At 38.0% G+C, this 16510-nt stretch overlaps 1 protein-coding gene across 4 annotated transcripts in view; it reads left to right on the forward strand.

The window, feature by feature from the left end:
* Positions 1 to 16510, forward strand: part of Zpbp (zona pellucida binding protein) — a 156275-nt gene that overhangs the window by 114791 nt on the left and 24974 nt on the right. For all 4 annotated transcript variants that reach the window (XM_059275442.1, XM_059275443.1, XM_059275446.1 and 1 more), the window contains one exon: positions 5405 to 5582. In XM_059275442.1, coding sequence (XP_059131425.1) covers positions 5405 to 5582 — 178 coding nt within the window. The remainder of the gene's footprint in view (positions 1 to 5404; positions 5583 to 16510) is intronic.

The following is a 16510-nucleotide window of genomic DNA, read 5'->3' on the forward strand; positions in this document are numbered from 1 at the left end:
CCTGCTTTAAAAAAACTAAAACAAAAACAATAAGACAAAACAAAACATTGAACAAATGAAAAAGAAGATGGCCAATTTAGGCTCTATATTCCCCATTTCTAGGAGTCTTCACTTGGGTTACCCTTACAGATTCCACATTGCCCCTGAAATGGCCCCCAATTGCCATCATCTTTCCCAGTACTCTTTCCCTCCATCCCTCTGCCCCGAGCCTGATTGCCTCCTGTTTCTCTCCCCACCCACCCCCAGCCCACTTGCAAAGTCTATTCTATTTCCTCTTTCTAGAGAGCTCCATGCATCCCCGCCTTGAACCCTCCTTGTTCCTTAGCCTCTCTGGGTCTGTGGATTATCCTTTACTTAACCACTAATATCCACTTATGAGTGAGAACATACTATGTTTGTCTTTCAGGGTCTGGGTTACCTCACTCAAGATTTTTTTTCTAGTTCCATCCATGGAACCAGAAAATTTCATGATGTTATTTTCTTTAACAGTTGAGTAATACTTCATTGTGTAGATGTACCATTTACATTTATGTATCCATTCTTTGGTTGAGAAACCAAACATCTAGTTTCTGGCTATTCTGAATAAAGCTGTTATGAACATAGTCAAGTATTGTAGGATGGGTTGTCCATTGGGTATATGCCCAGGAGTGTTATAGATGGGTCTTGAGGTATATCATTTCCCCAGTTTTGGAGGAACCTCCATATTGATGTCCATAGTGGTTGTACAAGTTTGCACAGTAACCAGCAATGGTGGAGTATTCCCCTTGCTCCACATCCTTGACAGTATGAGCTGTCACGTATGTTTTTGATATTAGCTATTCTGAAAGTTGTAAGATGGAATCTCAGAAGTCATTTTGATTTGCATTTCTCTGATGGCTAAGGATGTTGAACATTTCTTCAAGTGTTTCTCAGCCATTTGAGATTCCTCTATTGAGAATTCTCTACTTAGATCTGTACCCCATTATTAAACTGGATTTTTTAGTTTGTTGATATCTAGTGTCTTGAGTTCTTTATATATTTTGGATATTAACCATCTGTCAGATGTAGAGTTAGTGAAAATCTTTTCCCATTCTGTATGCTACCATTTTGTCCTATTGACAGTCTCTTTTGCCTGACAGAATCTTTTTAGTTTCATAAGATCCCATTTATTAATTGTCAGTCTTAGTACCTGCACTGTCCATGTTCTGTTTAGGAAGCTGTCTCTTGTACCAATGCATTCAAGGCTATTCCCCACTTTCTCTACTGTCAGGGTCAGTGTATCTGGTTTTATGTTGAAGTCTTTGATCCACATGGACCTGAGTTTTGAGCATGGTGATAGATATGAATCTCTTTGCATTTTTTTACATGGTGATATCTGATTAGAAGAGCACCATTTGTTCAAGATGCTTTTTTTCCCATTATATATATTTGGCTTCTTTATAAAAATCCATAGGTGTGTGGATTTATGCCTGGATTTTCAATCCGTTCCAATCAACTTGTCTGTTTTTAATGCCAATACCTTGTAGTTTTTAATTACCTTAGCTCCTCAGTACAGCTTGAACTTATGGATAGTGATAGTTCTCCAGGAGTTCTTTTATTGTACAGTATTGTTTTAGCTATCCTGGGTTTTTGTTTTTCCATAAGAAGTTGCATAATTGTTCTTTCAGGGTCTGTAGAATTGTGTTGGGATTTTTATGAAGATTGTGTTGAATCTGTGCTTTTGGATTGCTTTTGGTAAGATGGCCATTTTTTACTATGTTAATCCTACTGATCCATAAGCGTGGGAGATCTTTCCATCTTCTGATTATCTTCTCCAAATTCTTTCTTCAATGACTTGAAGTTATTGTCATGCAGGTCTACTTGACTGGTTGGTGCTACCCCTAGATATTTTATATTACTTGTGACTATTATAAAGGGTGTTATTTCCCTAATTTCTTTCTCAGCCCTTTTGTTGATTGTATATAAAAGGGCTACTGAATTTTTTGAGTTAATTTTGTATCCAGCCACTTCACTGAACGTGTTTATCAACTGGAGCATTCTATCCCTGGTAGAATTTTGGGGATCACTTATGTATACTATCATATCATTTGAAAATAATGATACTTTGACTTCTTCCTTCACAATTTGTATCCCCTTGATCTTTTTCAGTTGTTTTATTACTATAGAATTTCAAGTACTATATTGAATAGATATGGAGAGAGAGGACAGCCTTGTCTTGTTCCTGATTTTAGTGGAATTGCTTTGAGTTTCTATGCATTTAATTTGATATAGGTTATAGGTTTGCTATAAATTGTCTTTATTATGTTTAGATATGTCCCTATATCTCTGATATCTCCAAGATTTTTATCATGAAGGGCTGTTGGGTTTTGTCAAAGCCATTTCAGCTTCAAATGAGATGATCCTGTGGATTTTTTTTTTCAGTTTGTTTATACGGTGGATTACCATGATGGATTTCTATATGTTGAACTATCCCTGCATCTCTGGGATGAAGCCCACCTGACCATGGTGGATGATCTTTTTTATTTGTTCTTGGATTCGGTTTGCAAGTATTTTATTGAGTATTTTTGCATCAGTGTTCATGAGGGAAATTGATCTATAATTTTCTTTCTTTCTTGAATCTTTGTGTAATTTGGGTGCCACGGTGACTGTGGCCTCATAAAACAAATTGGGCAATGCTCTTTCTGTTTCTGTTTTGTGGAATAATTTGAGGAGTATTGGCATTAGCTCTTCTTTGAAAGTTTGTTACAATTCTACACTAAAATGGGGTTTTTATGCTTGGGAGACTTTTAATTATTGCTTTTATTTCCTTAATGGTTATAAGCCTATTTACATTGTTTATTTGATCTTGACTTAACTTTGGTAAGTGGTATCTACAAGAAAATTGTCCATTTATTTTAGATTTTTCAATTTTGTTGAATACAAGTTTTTAAAGTATGACCTAATGATCCTTTGGATTTCCTCCGTGTCATTTTTGATTTTGTTAATTTGGGAATTCTCTCTGTGTCTTAGATAAGGGTTTGTCTTACTTGTTGATTTTTCTCAAAGAACCAAGTCTTTGTTTCATTGATTCTTTGTATCATTCTCTTTGTTTATATTTTATTGATTTCAGCCTCCAGTTTATTTACTATCATATACTTCTCTTGGATATGATTGCTTCTTTTTGTTATAGAGCTTTCAGGTGTACTGAGATTGCTTCAGTTTCTTTGTGTAGACACTTAATTCTATGAACTTTTCTCTTAGCACTGTTTTCATTGGGACCCATAAGTCTGGGTATGTTGTGTATTCATTTTTATTGAATTCTAGAAAGTCTTTAACTTTTCTTTATTTCTTCCTTGACCCATTTTTTCCTTCAGTAGAGAGTTGTTCAGTTTTCATGAATTTTTAAGCTTTCCGTTGTTTCAGTTGTTGAAATCCAGCTTTAACCTCTGGGAGGTTTAATATGATGCAGAGGGTTATTTCAGTTTTCTTATATCTTTTTAAACTTGCCTTGTGACCAAGTATGTGGTCAGTTTTGGAGAATGCTCCCTGAAGTGCTGAGAAGAAGGTGTATTCTTTTGTGCTTGGGTGAAATGTTAAATAGATATCAGTTAGGATCATTTGGTTCATAATGTCTGGTAGTTCTACTATTTCTTTGTTTAATTTTTGTTTGGCAGACTTGTCCATTGGTGAGAGTAGGGTATTGAAGTCTTCCACTATTAATGTGTTAGTCAATGTGTGATTTAAGTTTTAGTAATGTTTCCTTTTACAAATGTGGGTGCCCTTGTGGTTAGGCATAGATTTTAACAATTACAGTGTCCTCTTGGTGGATTTTTCTTTTTATGAGTATGAAGTATCCTTCCCCATCTGTTTTGATTAATTTTGGTTTGAAATCTGTTTTATTAGGTATTAGAATGGCTACACCAATTTGCTTCACTGGTCTATTTGCTTGGAAAATCTTTTGTCAACCCTTTACTTTGAGATAATGTCTATCTTTGATGTTGAGGTGTGTTTCTTGTGTGTAGTGGGAGGATGAATACTGATTTTGCATCCATTCTGTTAGTCTGTGTCATTTTATTGTGGAATTGAGCCCATTGATATTAAGAGGTATTAATGACCAGTGATTATTAATTCCTGTTATTTTGTTGTTGTCTTTGGTGATGGTCATGTGTTTGTTAGTGTGAGTGTGAGTGTGTGTGTACATTGCACACATGCAGGCACTTCCCTTCTTATGGTATTTCTGGTGTGAGATTATTTCCTGTGTTTTCATGGCTGTAGTTGACCTCCTTGGGTTTGAATTTTCTTTCTACTGTCTTCGGTGTGGCTGGATTTGTAGATAGACTTTATTTGAAATTGACTTTATCATGGATTATCTTGTTTTCTCCATATATGGTGAGGGCTAGAAGAGCTTGCCAGATCTCCGGAACTGGAATTACAGGAAGCTATGAACTGTCATGTGGGTGCTGGGAATGGAACTCAAGTCCTCTGTAAGAGTGGCAAGTGCTCTTAACTACTGAGACAACTATCCACCTCCCTATAACTAATTCTTTCAGTACTTACTTAATTTAAATTTATGTCTGGCCAAGTAGATGTGAAAAATTCATCAGACAGAGCAAAATTGCAAAAATATTTAATATGTGAAAACATGTAAGTAATTGAGTAATAGAGAAAATAGAGTCCTATTTATGTTAAATGTAGTTTATTTAAAAAGGTTTAATAATTCTTGGATTTTTTCATGGAAATAACATACTTATGAGGGTAGTTAAAGAAGTCAGACAAGTTGGGGTTCACAGTTATCCTGGCTTCTGATGAAACTGGAGGTACTGATTCTTGATGCTGAGGAAACTCACAGTTTGCAGTGGGTTTGAGTTCATAAATATATTTTGTATTTCATGTAGAGGTGGGACGCCATAGAGGAAAACACAGCCCCTTATTACTCTAAGGAGCCAAGTCAGAGCCAGTAGTGCAGATATCAAGGTGATTATCTGTCAATGATGTCTTACTATTTGTAAGTTTAGTTTTATAACAAAGAACCAGAACTTAGCACATTTTATCTTGTTTCTAAGCCTAATTTTCCTTCATAAAGTAAGGAAGGGGGTGGTATAAGACATACTTTTAGTAACTTATAAATTATTTTAAGTAAATTTGATTTCATAGATGTGTTTAACTTTAAACAGCTGACTTAATTTTTCTTAGTTGCCTATCTGTAAATTACTCAAAGTCCAAAAGGACCAAAATTTGCTAAGTAAAAATCATTTATTTCTATCCCATATAGAAATAGAAGTACATTTTGAAACATTTGAGGTGTTTGCATGAGTGGTAGACTTTCCTTTTTTGTGTTATGTATATCTTAACTAAAGAATTTGAGACTTTTTCCTCTGCATTATTTGTTCTAAATTTATATTAGCCTTACAGATAATTAATATTTAAAATTCTATTTCTAATGCAGGCTAAAAATCTCATAGAGAGATTTTTTAATCAGCAAGTAGAAGTCCTGGGCAAACGTGTGGAGCCACTGCCTGAAATATACTACATTGAAGGAACCCTTCAAATGGTGTGGATTAACCGCTGCTATCCAGGGTACGGGATAAATGACCTGAAACATCCAAGGTGCCCTGAGTGCTGTGGTATGTAATAAACTACATTTCATGTTTTATGTGGATACAAATTCACTTACTTCAATTATGTTTAACTGAATGTTTTCATCTTTTAAAACTGTTGTTTAGATTTTGACTTAAATAATATATTTGAAGAAACTGCATTCTAAATATGTACAAAGAAAAAACTGCCTTAACTTTTAAAATAATATATTTTATTATAGTTTTGAGAATTCTATGCAGTTTATCTCAGATCCCATTCCCGCCTCCTCCTCCTGACCCTTCCCACAGATACTGTCCCTTTACTCCTCCACTTTTTGTCCTCTTCAAAATTGAAAAAGGAGAAAGAAACTGTCTTGTCGCAGATGTCCTGGTCCTCTGGCTCTTCCAGCCTTCCTGCCTCCTCTTCTATAATGTCCCCTAGGTCTTAAGCGTAGAGATTGTTTTGTAGATCTATAATGTTTCAAGATTGGTAGTTGTGGCGACATGAGCGGTTGTGGCGTTCTAGAATTACGTCTATCAGCTGCAAAGAGAAGCTTCTGTGATGAGGCGTGAGAGCTCCATTCACCTGTGGATAATAAAGGCGAGTGTTTAGACAGCAGTTAGAAATTATACTGGTTGAGCAGCGTGACAGTAGTCAGTTCTCCTCCATGACCTGTGCCTGAAGTGTGTCTTCAGCATTAGTGCACTAACTTCTTTTTCTAGAAGGCACCTAGGGCACAGCCTGTAATGGTTTGGGGTTCTATTGGGTTCTCCTGACCAATAATTTGAAAGCAAGTTTACCATGCCTGGCATTGGGGGTTGTATTAGCCTATTCTTTGAGGGAGAGTATTGCCACCCCAAGTGATGTGATGTAACTTCATTTAAAACGCATCTCTCTCTCTCTCTCTCTCTCTCTCTCTATATATATATATATATATATATATATATATATATATATATATATATATTTATGCATATATATATACATAGAAACTTAATATTTTATGTCATTTGAAGGAAATCTAAAACGATTCCTTATGGCATTGTCAAATATTCTTAGTGTTATTTATCTTCCTATAACCTTCTCACTCTCTGCTCCACCCTAGGTTAGTCTCCCTGACCCATTTTTCTCATTTTTTCCTTCATAACAACTGTGTCCTACTATTCCTTTCTCTAATGCCCTTGCCTCCTACCTTAGTTCCCTTTTACTTTTTTATTATTTACAGTTGCTCTAGGTTATATACTCAGATCTAAAGATTTGGAGCTGATATCCACAGAGAAAACATGAAGTCTTTGTCTTTCTAGGTCTGGCTTACCTCATTCAGTATAATATTTTCTAGTTTCATCCATTCACCTGAAAATTTTATTATTCCATTTTTTTCTTTTTTCTGGGTAGAATTTTACTGATTATAAATACTATATTTTCATTACTCGTGCTTCAGCTGGAGGACATTTAAGTTGTTTCCACTTCCTAGCTATTGTGAATAGAACAGCAGTGGATATAACTGAGCAGGTATCTATGAATTATGATGTGGAGTTCTTTTGGCATATGCTGAGGAGTGGTCATATGGTAGTTTTATCTTTAGCTATTTGAGAATTTTCCACACTTATCTTCATAGTAGCTTTACCAGTTTGCAGTCCCACAATTGGTGAAATTATTAAGGCTACTCCACATAGTTAAAAGGAAGATTTATTTAGTAGGTAACTTACAAATGAAGGGATAGGTAGGTCGCGGGATCTGGGGAAGGTTTATTGCAGTCCAGTGGTGTTCTCTGGAGCTCTGCTTGGTCAACCTCCACCGTCCAGGGTCAGAAATAGTGAGCGAGCTGGCCCATCGGGTCTCGGGTCCCCAGGGTCCTTTTTTGGCCCTGCCTTGTAGGCGTGACAGTTGCCGAAGCCTCAATGGGGGTTGGAACTTCCAGATCAAAGCTGGAATGTCTACCCACTACATCCCACCAGTACTTGCATCTATGATAACATTTGTTGTCAGTTGTTTTCTTTATCTTAACTATTCTGACTGGGGTAAGATGATGTATTAGGGTTCTCTAGAGGAATGGAACTTATAAAATGAATATATATATACATATATATATACATATATATACATATATGTGTGTGTATGTATTTATATGATATTTATCAGAATGGCTTACAGGCAGTGGTCCAGCTAGTCCAACAATAGCTATCTACCAATGGAAGGCCTAAGAATCAAGTAGTTGTTCAGTCCATGAGGCTGGATGTCTCAGTTGCTCTTGAGTATACATCAGAATCCCAAAGAAGTAGGCTCTAATACTAGTGAAGGAGTGGACTTGACAACTAGAGCAAGCAGGCAAAGAGCAAGCACTTCTTTTTCCGTGTCATTTATATAGGCTGCCATCAGGTGTGGCCCAGATTAAAGGTGGGTTTTCCTACATCAAAAGATCTGGACTAAAAGCTGGTCTTCCCACCTCAAATAATTTAAGCAAGAAAAATATTCTCTCAAAGGTGTACCCAGACACTTTGGTATTAGTTACTTCCAGATATAGACAAGTTGATAACCAAGAATAGCCATCTTCTCAAAGTTGTTTTGATTTTTATTTCCCTAATTGCTAAGCATGGTGAATATTCCTTGAGATATTAGCCATTTTTTATTTCTTCTTTTGAATCTTCTCTGTTCAGAGATATAGTCTATTTTTTAATTGGGTTGCTTGTTTTCTTGTTTGTGTCTGTGTCTCTGTGTGTGTTTTCTGAGTTTCAATCCTCTGGAAAATATTCTCACTTTGGGGGGCTCCTCTTCACTCAGTTGATTATTTACTTTGTTGTACACAGTTTTTAGCTTAATGAGGCCCCATCTGTTGGTCTTAGTTCTTGGGCAAATAGGGCACTTTTAGGAAAGTACTTTCCTACTGCAATGTGTTATAGGGTGCTGCTTGTCTCCTTGTTTCTGTGTTTTAGGTTGTTGTTGTTTTTTTTAATTTAATTTCTTTATTGACTCTAGGAATTTCACATCATGCACCCTAATTCTGCTCACCTCCCAGTCACCCATCTCCTCTCCTCATCTGAAGTCTTTGTTCATTTGTAGTTTGTTTTTTGTGCAAGGTGATAGATATGGGTCTAATTTAGTTCTTCTACATGTACATGTCCAGTTTTCTCAGCACATTCTCCAGTATGTACTGTGTCAAATATCAGATGACTGTAATCACATGAACCCATATTTGGGTCGCCTGTTTTCTTCCATTGATATAAATGTCTTTTGTTTTGTTTTGTGTTTGTGTTTGTACTATGCCATTTTTATTACTATAGCTATGTAGATCCATTCCTTCATTTCAGGGATAAAGCCAACTTGATCAGGATGGACAATTTGATATATTCCCCTGTATTTGGCTTAAAAGTATTTTTAATTGACTTTTGAATCTATGTTCATTCAGAGATGTTATACTAATTGTGTGTGTGTGTGTGTGTGTGTGTGTGTGTGTGTGTTTGTTTTAGATTTTTCATTTTTCTGGTAGAGTTATACTAGTTTCATAGATGAGTTTGGGGGAGCACCTTCTGTTTCCATTTCTTTGAGTAATTTAATAAGTATTGGTTGTAGATCTTCTTTGAAAGTTTAGTAGAATTCTGATGTGTTTCCATCTAGACCTGGGCTTATTTTAGTGAGAAGGCTTTTTATCACTATCTAGATCTCCTTATTTGTTAATGGGTCAGTTTAAATTGTTACTCTTCTCCCAGCTTTTGGTGGTTTGAATGGATTTAAATGTTTGTCCATTTATTTTAGGAGTTCCAACTTAATGGATTATAGGTTTTTAAAGTATTTCCTCAAAATATTTTGGATTTTTGTGGTGTCAATTATAATGTTTCCTGTTTTGTCTCTTATTCTATTAATTTGAGTTCTCTCTTTCTTTTGGTTAATTAGGCAACTAACCTGATGAACCTGTTTATTTTCTCACAGAACTACTTCTTAGATTTATACTTGATCCCTTGTACTTTTTTATATATTAATTTTGTAATTTTTGTTCTGATTTTTATTATTTCTTGCCATCTACTGAATTTTTGCTTGATTTGTTCTTGTTTTTCCAAATTCTTGAGTTGCATTATAAAGGCATTTGTTTATGCTCTTCCTGGTTCTGTGATGTAGGTGCTTAGAGATGTAAATTCCCCTAAGACTGTTTGTAATGTGTCCCAGTGGTTCTTCTATGTTGTGTTTTTGTTTACATTTAGTTCTGTAGTTCCTTTTTTCTTTACTGAGTTCCTCTTTGACCCATTCATTATTCATTATTGCATTGTTTAATCTTCATGAATTTGTATTTTTACTAGAGATGCACTTGCTGTTTGATTATAAGTTTTATTGCCTTGTAGTCAGATACAATACATGATTTATTTCAGTTTTTCTGAATTTGTATAGATTTGTTTTGTGCCCAGTATATATTCTATTTTAGAGAAGCTTCCATGGGCTTTCAAGTAAAATGTATATTCATTGGTGTTAGGGTGGAATATATTATAGATACCTTTTAGGTCCATTTGGTGTATGTCATTTAATTCTGAGGTTTCTCTGTTTTTTACCTAGATGATCTGTTTGTTGGAAAAAGTGAGGTATTGAAAATCACCCACTATTATTGAGTTGAAGTTAATCCGAATTTTTAAGTCCAGTAGTATGCATTTTACAAAATTGAGAAGGCTAATGTTTGTTGCATATATGCGTATGATTGTGATGTCTGCTAGGCTAGTTATTCCCTTGATTAGAATGAAGTGTTAATAATCCCATTGATTGAGAATAAGACTACTACCACAGTTTAAAGCCAAATTTGAAGCAAGCTTTAATTAAATACTGGCCAGGTCAATGGGTTCTGGCCAGGTTCCTGAGAAATGGCCCAGAAACAAGTATGATTTAAGAAGGGTTTCAGGCACCAGGCCAAGCTCCAGGAGTCCAGTTGAAGAGAGAGAAGAAGGATTCTATGAGCAAGGGGTTTCAAGAATCATGATGGGGAACTGTACAGAGACAACCAAACCAAACTAGTTGGGAGCTCATGAACTTTAGACCAAAAGCTGTGGAGCCTCCATGAGCCTGGACTAGGCCCTCTGTATAAGTGAGACAGTTGTGTAGCTTGATCTGCTTAAGGAGCCCCCTGGTAGTAGAGTAAGGATCCACCCCGGGTGCATGAGCTGGCTTTTTAGAGTCCACTACCTATGGTGGGACACCTTGCACAGCCTTGAGACAGTGGGAGGGGCTTGGACTGCCTCTGCTGAATGTACCTGTCTCTGTTGACTCCCCATGGGGAGGCCTTACTACCTTATCAGAGGAGGGAATGGAGGGTGGGTTGAGGGGGGAAGGCTGGAGGGGTGGGAGGAGGGAAGAGAGGGGAATCTGTGGTTGGTATGTAAAATGAAAAAAAAGTTTCCTTAATAAATTTTAAAAAAAGAAAGTATTTTAGGACTTATGAAGGAAACACTATAATTCATTTCATTTCCCATCAGATCCAATCAGGGGCAAGCATACATCCTGACATATTTCCTGCCTACATACCTCCTGCCTACATGTGACCAAGCACATCTGGTGCAGATGGGTCAACCAAACTTGATAGGAGTGTGAAAATGTGTGGCTTGTTATCTCTCAAAAAATAGCCTCCAGAATTTCATGAACTATCTGTCCTTGGGCAAGGGGCTTGCAGATTAGAGGCATTTTTGTTTTATAGATCTCTAAGGCGTAGTAATTAAAACTTACAATGTAAGTTTGACTTTCATAATGTCCTTCTGTATCTCTTATTTGTTTTAGTTTGAAGTCTATTTTGTCAGATAATAGGAAATGGATAGATACCTGCTTGCTTTCTGATCCCATTTGCTTTTTTTCCCCCATTCTTTTACTTTAAAGTGGCCCCTATCTTTGAAAGTAAGATGAATTGCTTTTAGAAAATAGACATATGGATTTTGTTTGTTTCTTTTTTGTTTGTTTGTTTTTTGAGACAGGGTTTTTCTGTGTAGTTTTTGGTGCCTGTCCTGGACCAGGCTTGCCTCGAACTCACAGAAATCTGCCTGCCCCTGCCTCGAGAATGCTGGGATTAAAGGCATGCCACCACCGCTTGGCTGATTTTGTTTCTTAATCATTCACCTAATCTTTGTCTCTTGATTGGTGAGTTGAAGCTGATAAAAGGTAGGTGTCATTGTAGTCATTTTGTTGTTGTTGGCTCTTTGTGCTCTTAATCTTACCTTGTTTTTTTGTAACAACACCTTCATTTGTGTTCTTTCTACAGTTTCTGGGCTATACTTAGCGTCAATCTGAAGTATTGTTTCCAGTGTTCTTTGTAGAGCTAATTTGGTTGACATAATTTTTTTTTTAGCTTGCTTTTGTTTCTAGCAAGAAGTATAGTTTTATTTTTACTGTACATGTGTAAAACATTAGGACCAACATTTTAACCAAAAATGAAGAAATAGCTCCTATGGAAAAAATGACATTGAAATTGGGATGTAGATGCTAAGAGGGGATAGTACTTTAGCCCCTTTGAGCTATAGCAACTCTGATTGGTCCAAGAAATGAAGATACTGAGAGTATGTAAGAGGGAGACAAAGGATAGCAATTTACTGAGGAAATGGGCCTGGAATCAGACCACATGGTGGAACTGGGGCTGTAGAGTATGTCTGAGTAAAGGGAGGGGGACCCCACTGGAGGGGGTCTCAGAGAGCCGGTGTATCCATGAGGGGGCGTCAGTGGAGGAGGTCCACACATACCATGTGAAGGCATGGGACCTAGATGATTCATGAATGTCTTAGGGTTTCTGTTGCTGTGAAGAGACACCATGACCATGCAACTCTTATAAAGGAAAACATTTAAGTCAGTGACTTACAGTTTGAGAGGTTAAGTCCATTATCATCATGATGGGACATGGCGGCATGCAGGCAGACATGGTCCTGGAATAGTAGCTGAGAGCCCTATATCTTGTAAGCAACAGGAAGTCAACTGAGACACTGGGTGGTATCTTGAGCATAGAGAGCCTCAAAGTCTGCTACCACAGTGACACAATTTCTCCAACAAGGCCACATCTACTTCAACAAGGCCATATCTCCTATTAGTGACACTCTTATGAGCTTATGGGGGCCAGTTACATTCAAACTACCTTATGAGAGATCCAGAAGGTGGCCCTCAGAGGCAGGGGTTGTGCCCATTAGTTGAGGTCCGGGATGATGCATTACAGGAGGTGGATAGAGGGGTGGCTATTCCCCAGAGACCTAGCATGGGAATGTATTAGGCCATGAGAACCATGGTGAGTTAGCTGCATCTGGGACATGGGGGTATCCCACCTGATGGGAATGAATGAGGGTGTGAATGTCTGTGTCCAGGATGTCCTGGAGTTCCTGCTGTTGGGGGGCATGTCCTCTAGCTCCAGATGGCATAGGTGGAAGTGCCATGGCTGGGGATATCCTAGAGGGAGGCCTCAGGAGTTGGCACTGGAGGTGGGAAGGAGCCAGGAAGAGGCATGCCTGGTGGAGGAAGCCCAGAGCCCAGGCATGAAACCATAGGATTGGGAGCACCAAGGAGGTGCATCTACAAACAGCTGATGAAGGTAGTTAGCCTGGGACAGTGGCTTCTAGGCTGTCAGAAGTTGTTGAGCTACTGAGCCATGGCACTCCCTTAGAGTCCTTTTTGAAGCCATAAGACACAGTGATACCACGGTACAGAGATATTTCCCATTTGTAGCATGAATTTCAAAAGGTCTTATTAAAAAAACAAACCCAGAGCCAGGTATTGGGGTGAATGCTGAAAGATCAGAGAAACAGAACAAGCCACAGCTAACCTCGCCTCTCCAGTTCCTCAGCTGATCTTGTTTCCTAAAACTGGAAGCCTCTGTGTCCTCTTCGAATGGATCTCAGCTGAACTGCTACTAAAAGCTAAAAGCTTTAAAAGGCTCTAGTTTCTGGTTCTCATACCTTATATACCTTTTTGCTTCCTGCCGTCACTTCCTGGGATTAAAGGCATGTGCTATCATGCCTGGCTGTTTCTAATGTGGCTTTGAACTCACAGAGATCCAGACAGATCTCTGCCTCTAGAATGCTAGGATTAAAGGCATGTGCTACCACTGCCTAAACCTATGTTTAATATAGTGGCTGTTCTGTTCTCTGACCCCCAGATAAGCTTATCGGGGTACACAATATATCAACCACACCCATTTATGACCTCAGTTGATGCATCCAAAGCATATAAATCAAATTTAATGAAGGCATAACCCTTAGAGTTTCCTGTGTCAGAGTCCTGAATAATCCTGGGGGAGGGGGTTTTAAGATGATCCCCAGGAAAGTACTCTGAAAGAGTTATAAGGCAGCATCTCAATTTCTGGGTCCGAGTTCACAATGAAAATATTGGTTCCTACATCCATGTTTTTGTTGTGAGCTGATGCCTTGTTCACCGGTATTTGCTTCCCCTAGAATTTGATCATGTTCATAATTTTAATGGTACAGTCATATCTTCCTCACTCAAGAATTCAACAAAGCCATAGCCTTGGGGCTGGCAATGACTCTGCCCTTTGGCATGTGGATGTTGACCACTGGCACTGCATGGAGAAAGAGCTCCCACAGCAGCGGTTCACTTACTTCCTCATTTAGACCTTCCACTGAAATGGTATATCCTGGCATCCCAAGTCATAGATCCATCTGGCAGCCATGATGAAAAGACTTCCTCTGCCTCTAAGCAGCAGTGTTACCCTCTTTGTAGCTTGTTTATATGATGGAAAGTTTTTCTTTAAAGTATGATAGAATGTTCTGTGGGATACAGTAGTCTAGGTTGACATCGGTGGGTTTAGAATTGGGTTACATTTCTTTAGACTCTTCCAGCTTTTAAAGTTTCCATTGAGAAATCAGCTGTTATTCTGATGAGTTTTTTCTCTTGGTACTTTCAAGTTCTATTTTTGTTCTGTATACTTAATGTTTTTACTATGATATGGCATGGAGAGTTTCTTTTCTGGTCCTATTTGGTATTCTTTGTGGTTCTTATGTCTATATGAGTATGTCTTCCCTTAATTTGGGCAAATGTTTTATGATCTTGTTGAAAATCTGGTCTGTTTGCTTCTTTTTTGGTTTTTCGAGACAGGATTTCTCTGTGTAGCTTTGGTGCCTGTCCTGGGTCTCACTCTGTAGGCCAGGCTGGCCTCAAGCCTACAGAGATATGCCTGGCTCTGCCTCTTGAGTGCTGGGATTAAAGGCATGTGCCACCAACGCCCAGCTGCTTCAAATTCTTAATCTATGTCTTTAACTCAGTAGTATGGTCTTTTCATTGTATCTTACAGTTCTTGTTTGTTTCTTTTGTGTATTTAAAAATATTTATAGTCTTTGTTTGCTTGGTCTAATTCCTCTACTTTCTCTTAAAGTCATGGTATCTTCTTCATGATCCTTTCTACTATAAGACTTTCTCCTGAGTTTTCTTATTGGGTCATTGAATTTTTCAATTCCAAGTTCTTTTCAGTATTTCAATCTCTTTTCTACTGAATTAATTCCCAATCCTGAGTTTTTCTCACCATTCTATTCAGAACTATATTTGTATTTTCTTAGACATCACTGATGTGTTATTGATACCCTCTTAAGTTCAGTGAGGTGTTTTTTCACATCTTCTTTAAGCCCTTTAGTCTTTTGATTAGAGTTATAGTTTCTCTTTTCAATTCTGCATCCTTGGGTTCATTTATGTAATTCTCACTAGAGAACATTTCTACAGGTTTGATAAGAGATGAACTGTCTTTGCTTTTCTTGTTGTTTGTATGTGACCTGTGCATGTAGACTTTCTTTGGTTTTGTGGATTGTGAGAGATTCTAGCATGCCTTAGCTTAGATCAGGTCAGGAGCTGAGTGATGGGAACTAGGTCAGGAAAATCTGGTGCATGAGCTGTTTGATGGGACCTAGGTCAGGTAAAGCTGGATTGTGAGCCATGAGTCTGGAGCTAGGCCTGTTGGTGTGGAGGTGAAGGCTGGAGCGGAAGTTGGCCTAACTCATCTGGCAAAGCCAACTGGCATCCAGAACTAGGTCTACGGGTGTCAAGCAGCCTTAATTTTGAGTTTGATTCTAACATTACTACAAAGAGTATTTAGGAGCAGTATTGAAGTGATATCAGGAGAAAGAATTCTTTACACTAAAAACAGCAGATAAGTGACACTTCTTGTAGCATCTGGTTTTTATTTTTGTTTTGTATAGTTCTGTAGTTCAGTTTGGGTATTTGTGACTTTTGTTTCTGTTTTTAAATTTTACATCCTTCACTGATTTATTCTTTGACAGTTTCACACATGTAAATAACATATTCTTGTCACACTCATCCTTCTATTCTCCAGTGTCTCCTGCCCCCAACTATCTACCTTCCACCGATCCCCAGCCCCACTTTGATGTCTTTTTCCCCTCTTTTTGTATTGTGAACAACTGATGTAGTGGGACAGCTGAGTGGACATAGATGTGAAGCTATCAAATGGAACATGAGTAACTCACTGCTAGTTACATCCCTGAAGACAGTGGTCTCCTTTCCTCCAGCAGCCCCTGACAAATAAGTGACTGAGTATCTTCTGGTTTAGTCTTATGGAACCAGCTACATTTGAGTTCATAAAGGCTTCAGTGATGTCATGCCTATTAGCATTTCATAATGCCCCTGCCCCATGTGTTAGCTCTTATGTTCTTTCTAGCCCCTCTTCTGTGTTCCTTGAGCTTAGGAGAGGATGCTATGGATGTGGCTTTTCTTTTCATCTGAACATTCAGCTGTCACATGCTCTCAGCTCCTTGAACATCCATGAGTTTCTGCATTGCCCACTGCAATGGTGGCTTTGATCTAGTCTGAGGACAGTACTGGTCTGTGGGTGTAAACATAAATATTTAAGAGGTTGCTTGATACCCATCCGTATTCCTGTTTGGACATTGTCACTCCAGTATTCCCTCCTGTTTACACAACACTTGTGTTCTACCAGCCTCAGCCTCCTTTACGTTTCTTCTCTCTTTCACCATGTTCCTTTCTCTCTCCCATGTCTCTGCAGACATTCCAGTTT

This window comes from Peromyscus eremicus, chromosome 10 (genome assembly GCF_949786415.1).
Source record: "Peromyscus eremicus chromosome 10, PerEre_H2_v1, whole genome shotgun sequence".
Taxonomy (NCBI): domain Eukaryota; kingdom Metazoa; phylum Chordata; class Mammalia; order Rodentia; family Cricetidae; genus Peromyscus; species Peromyscus eremicus.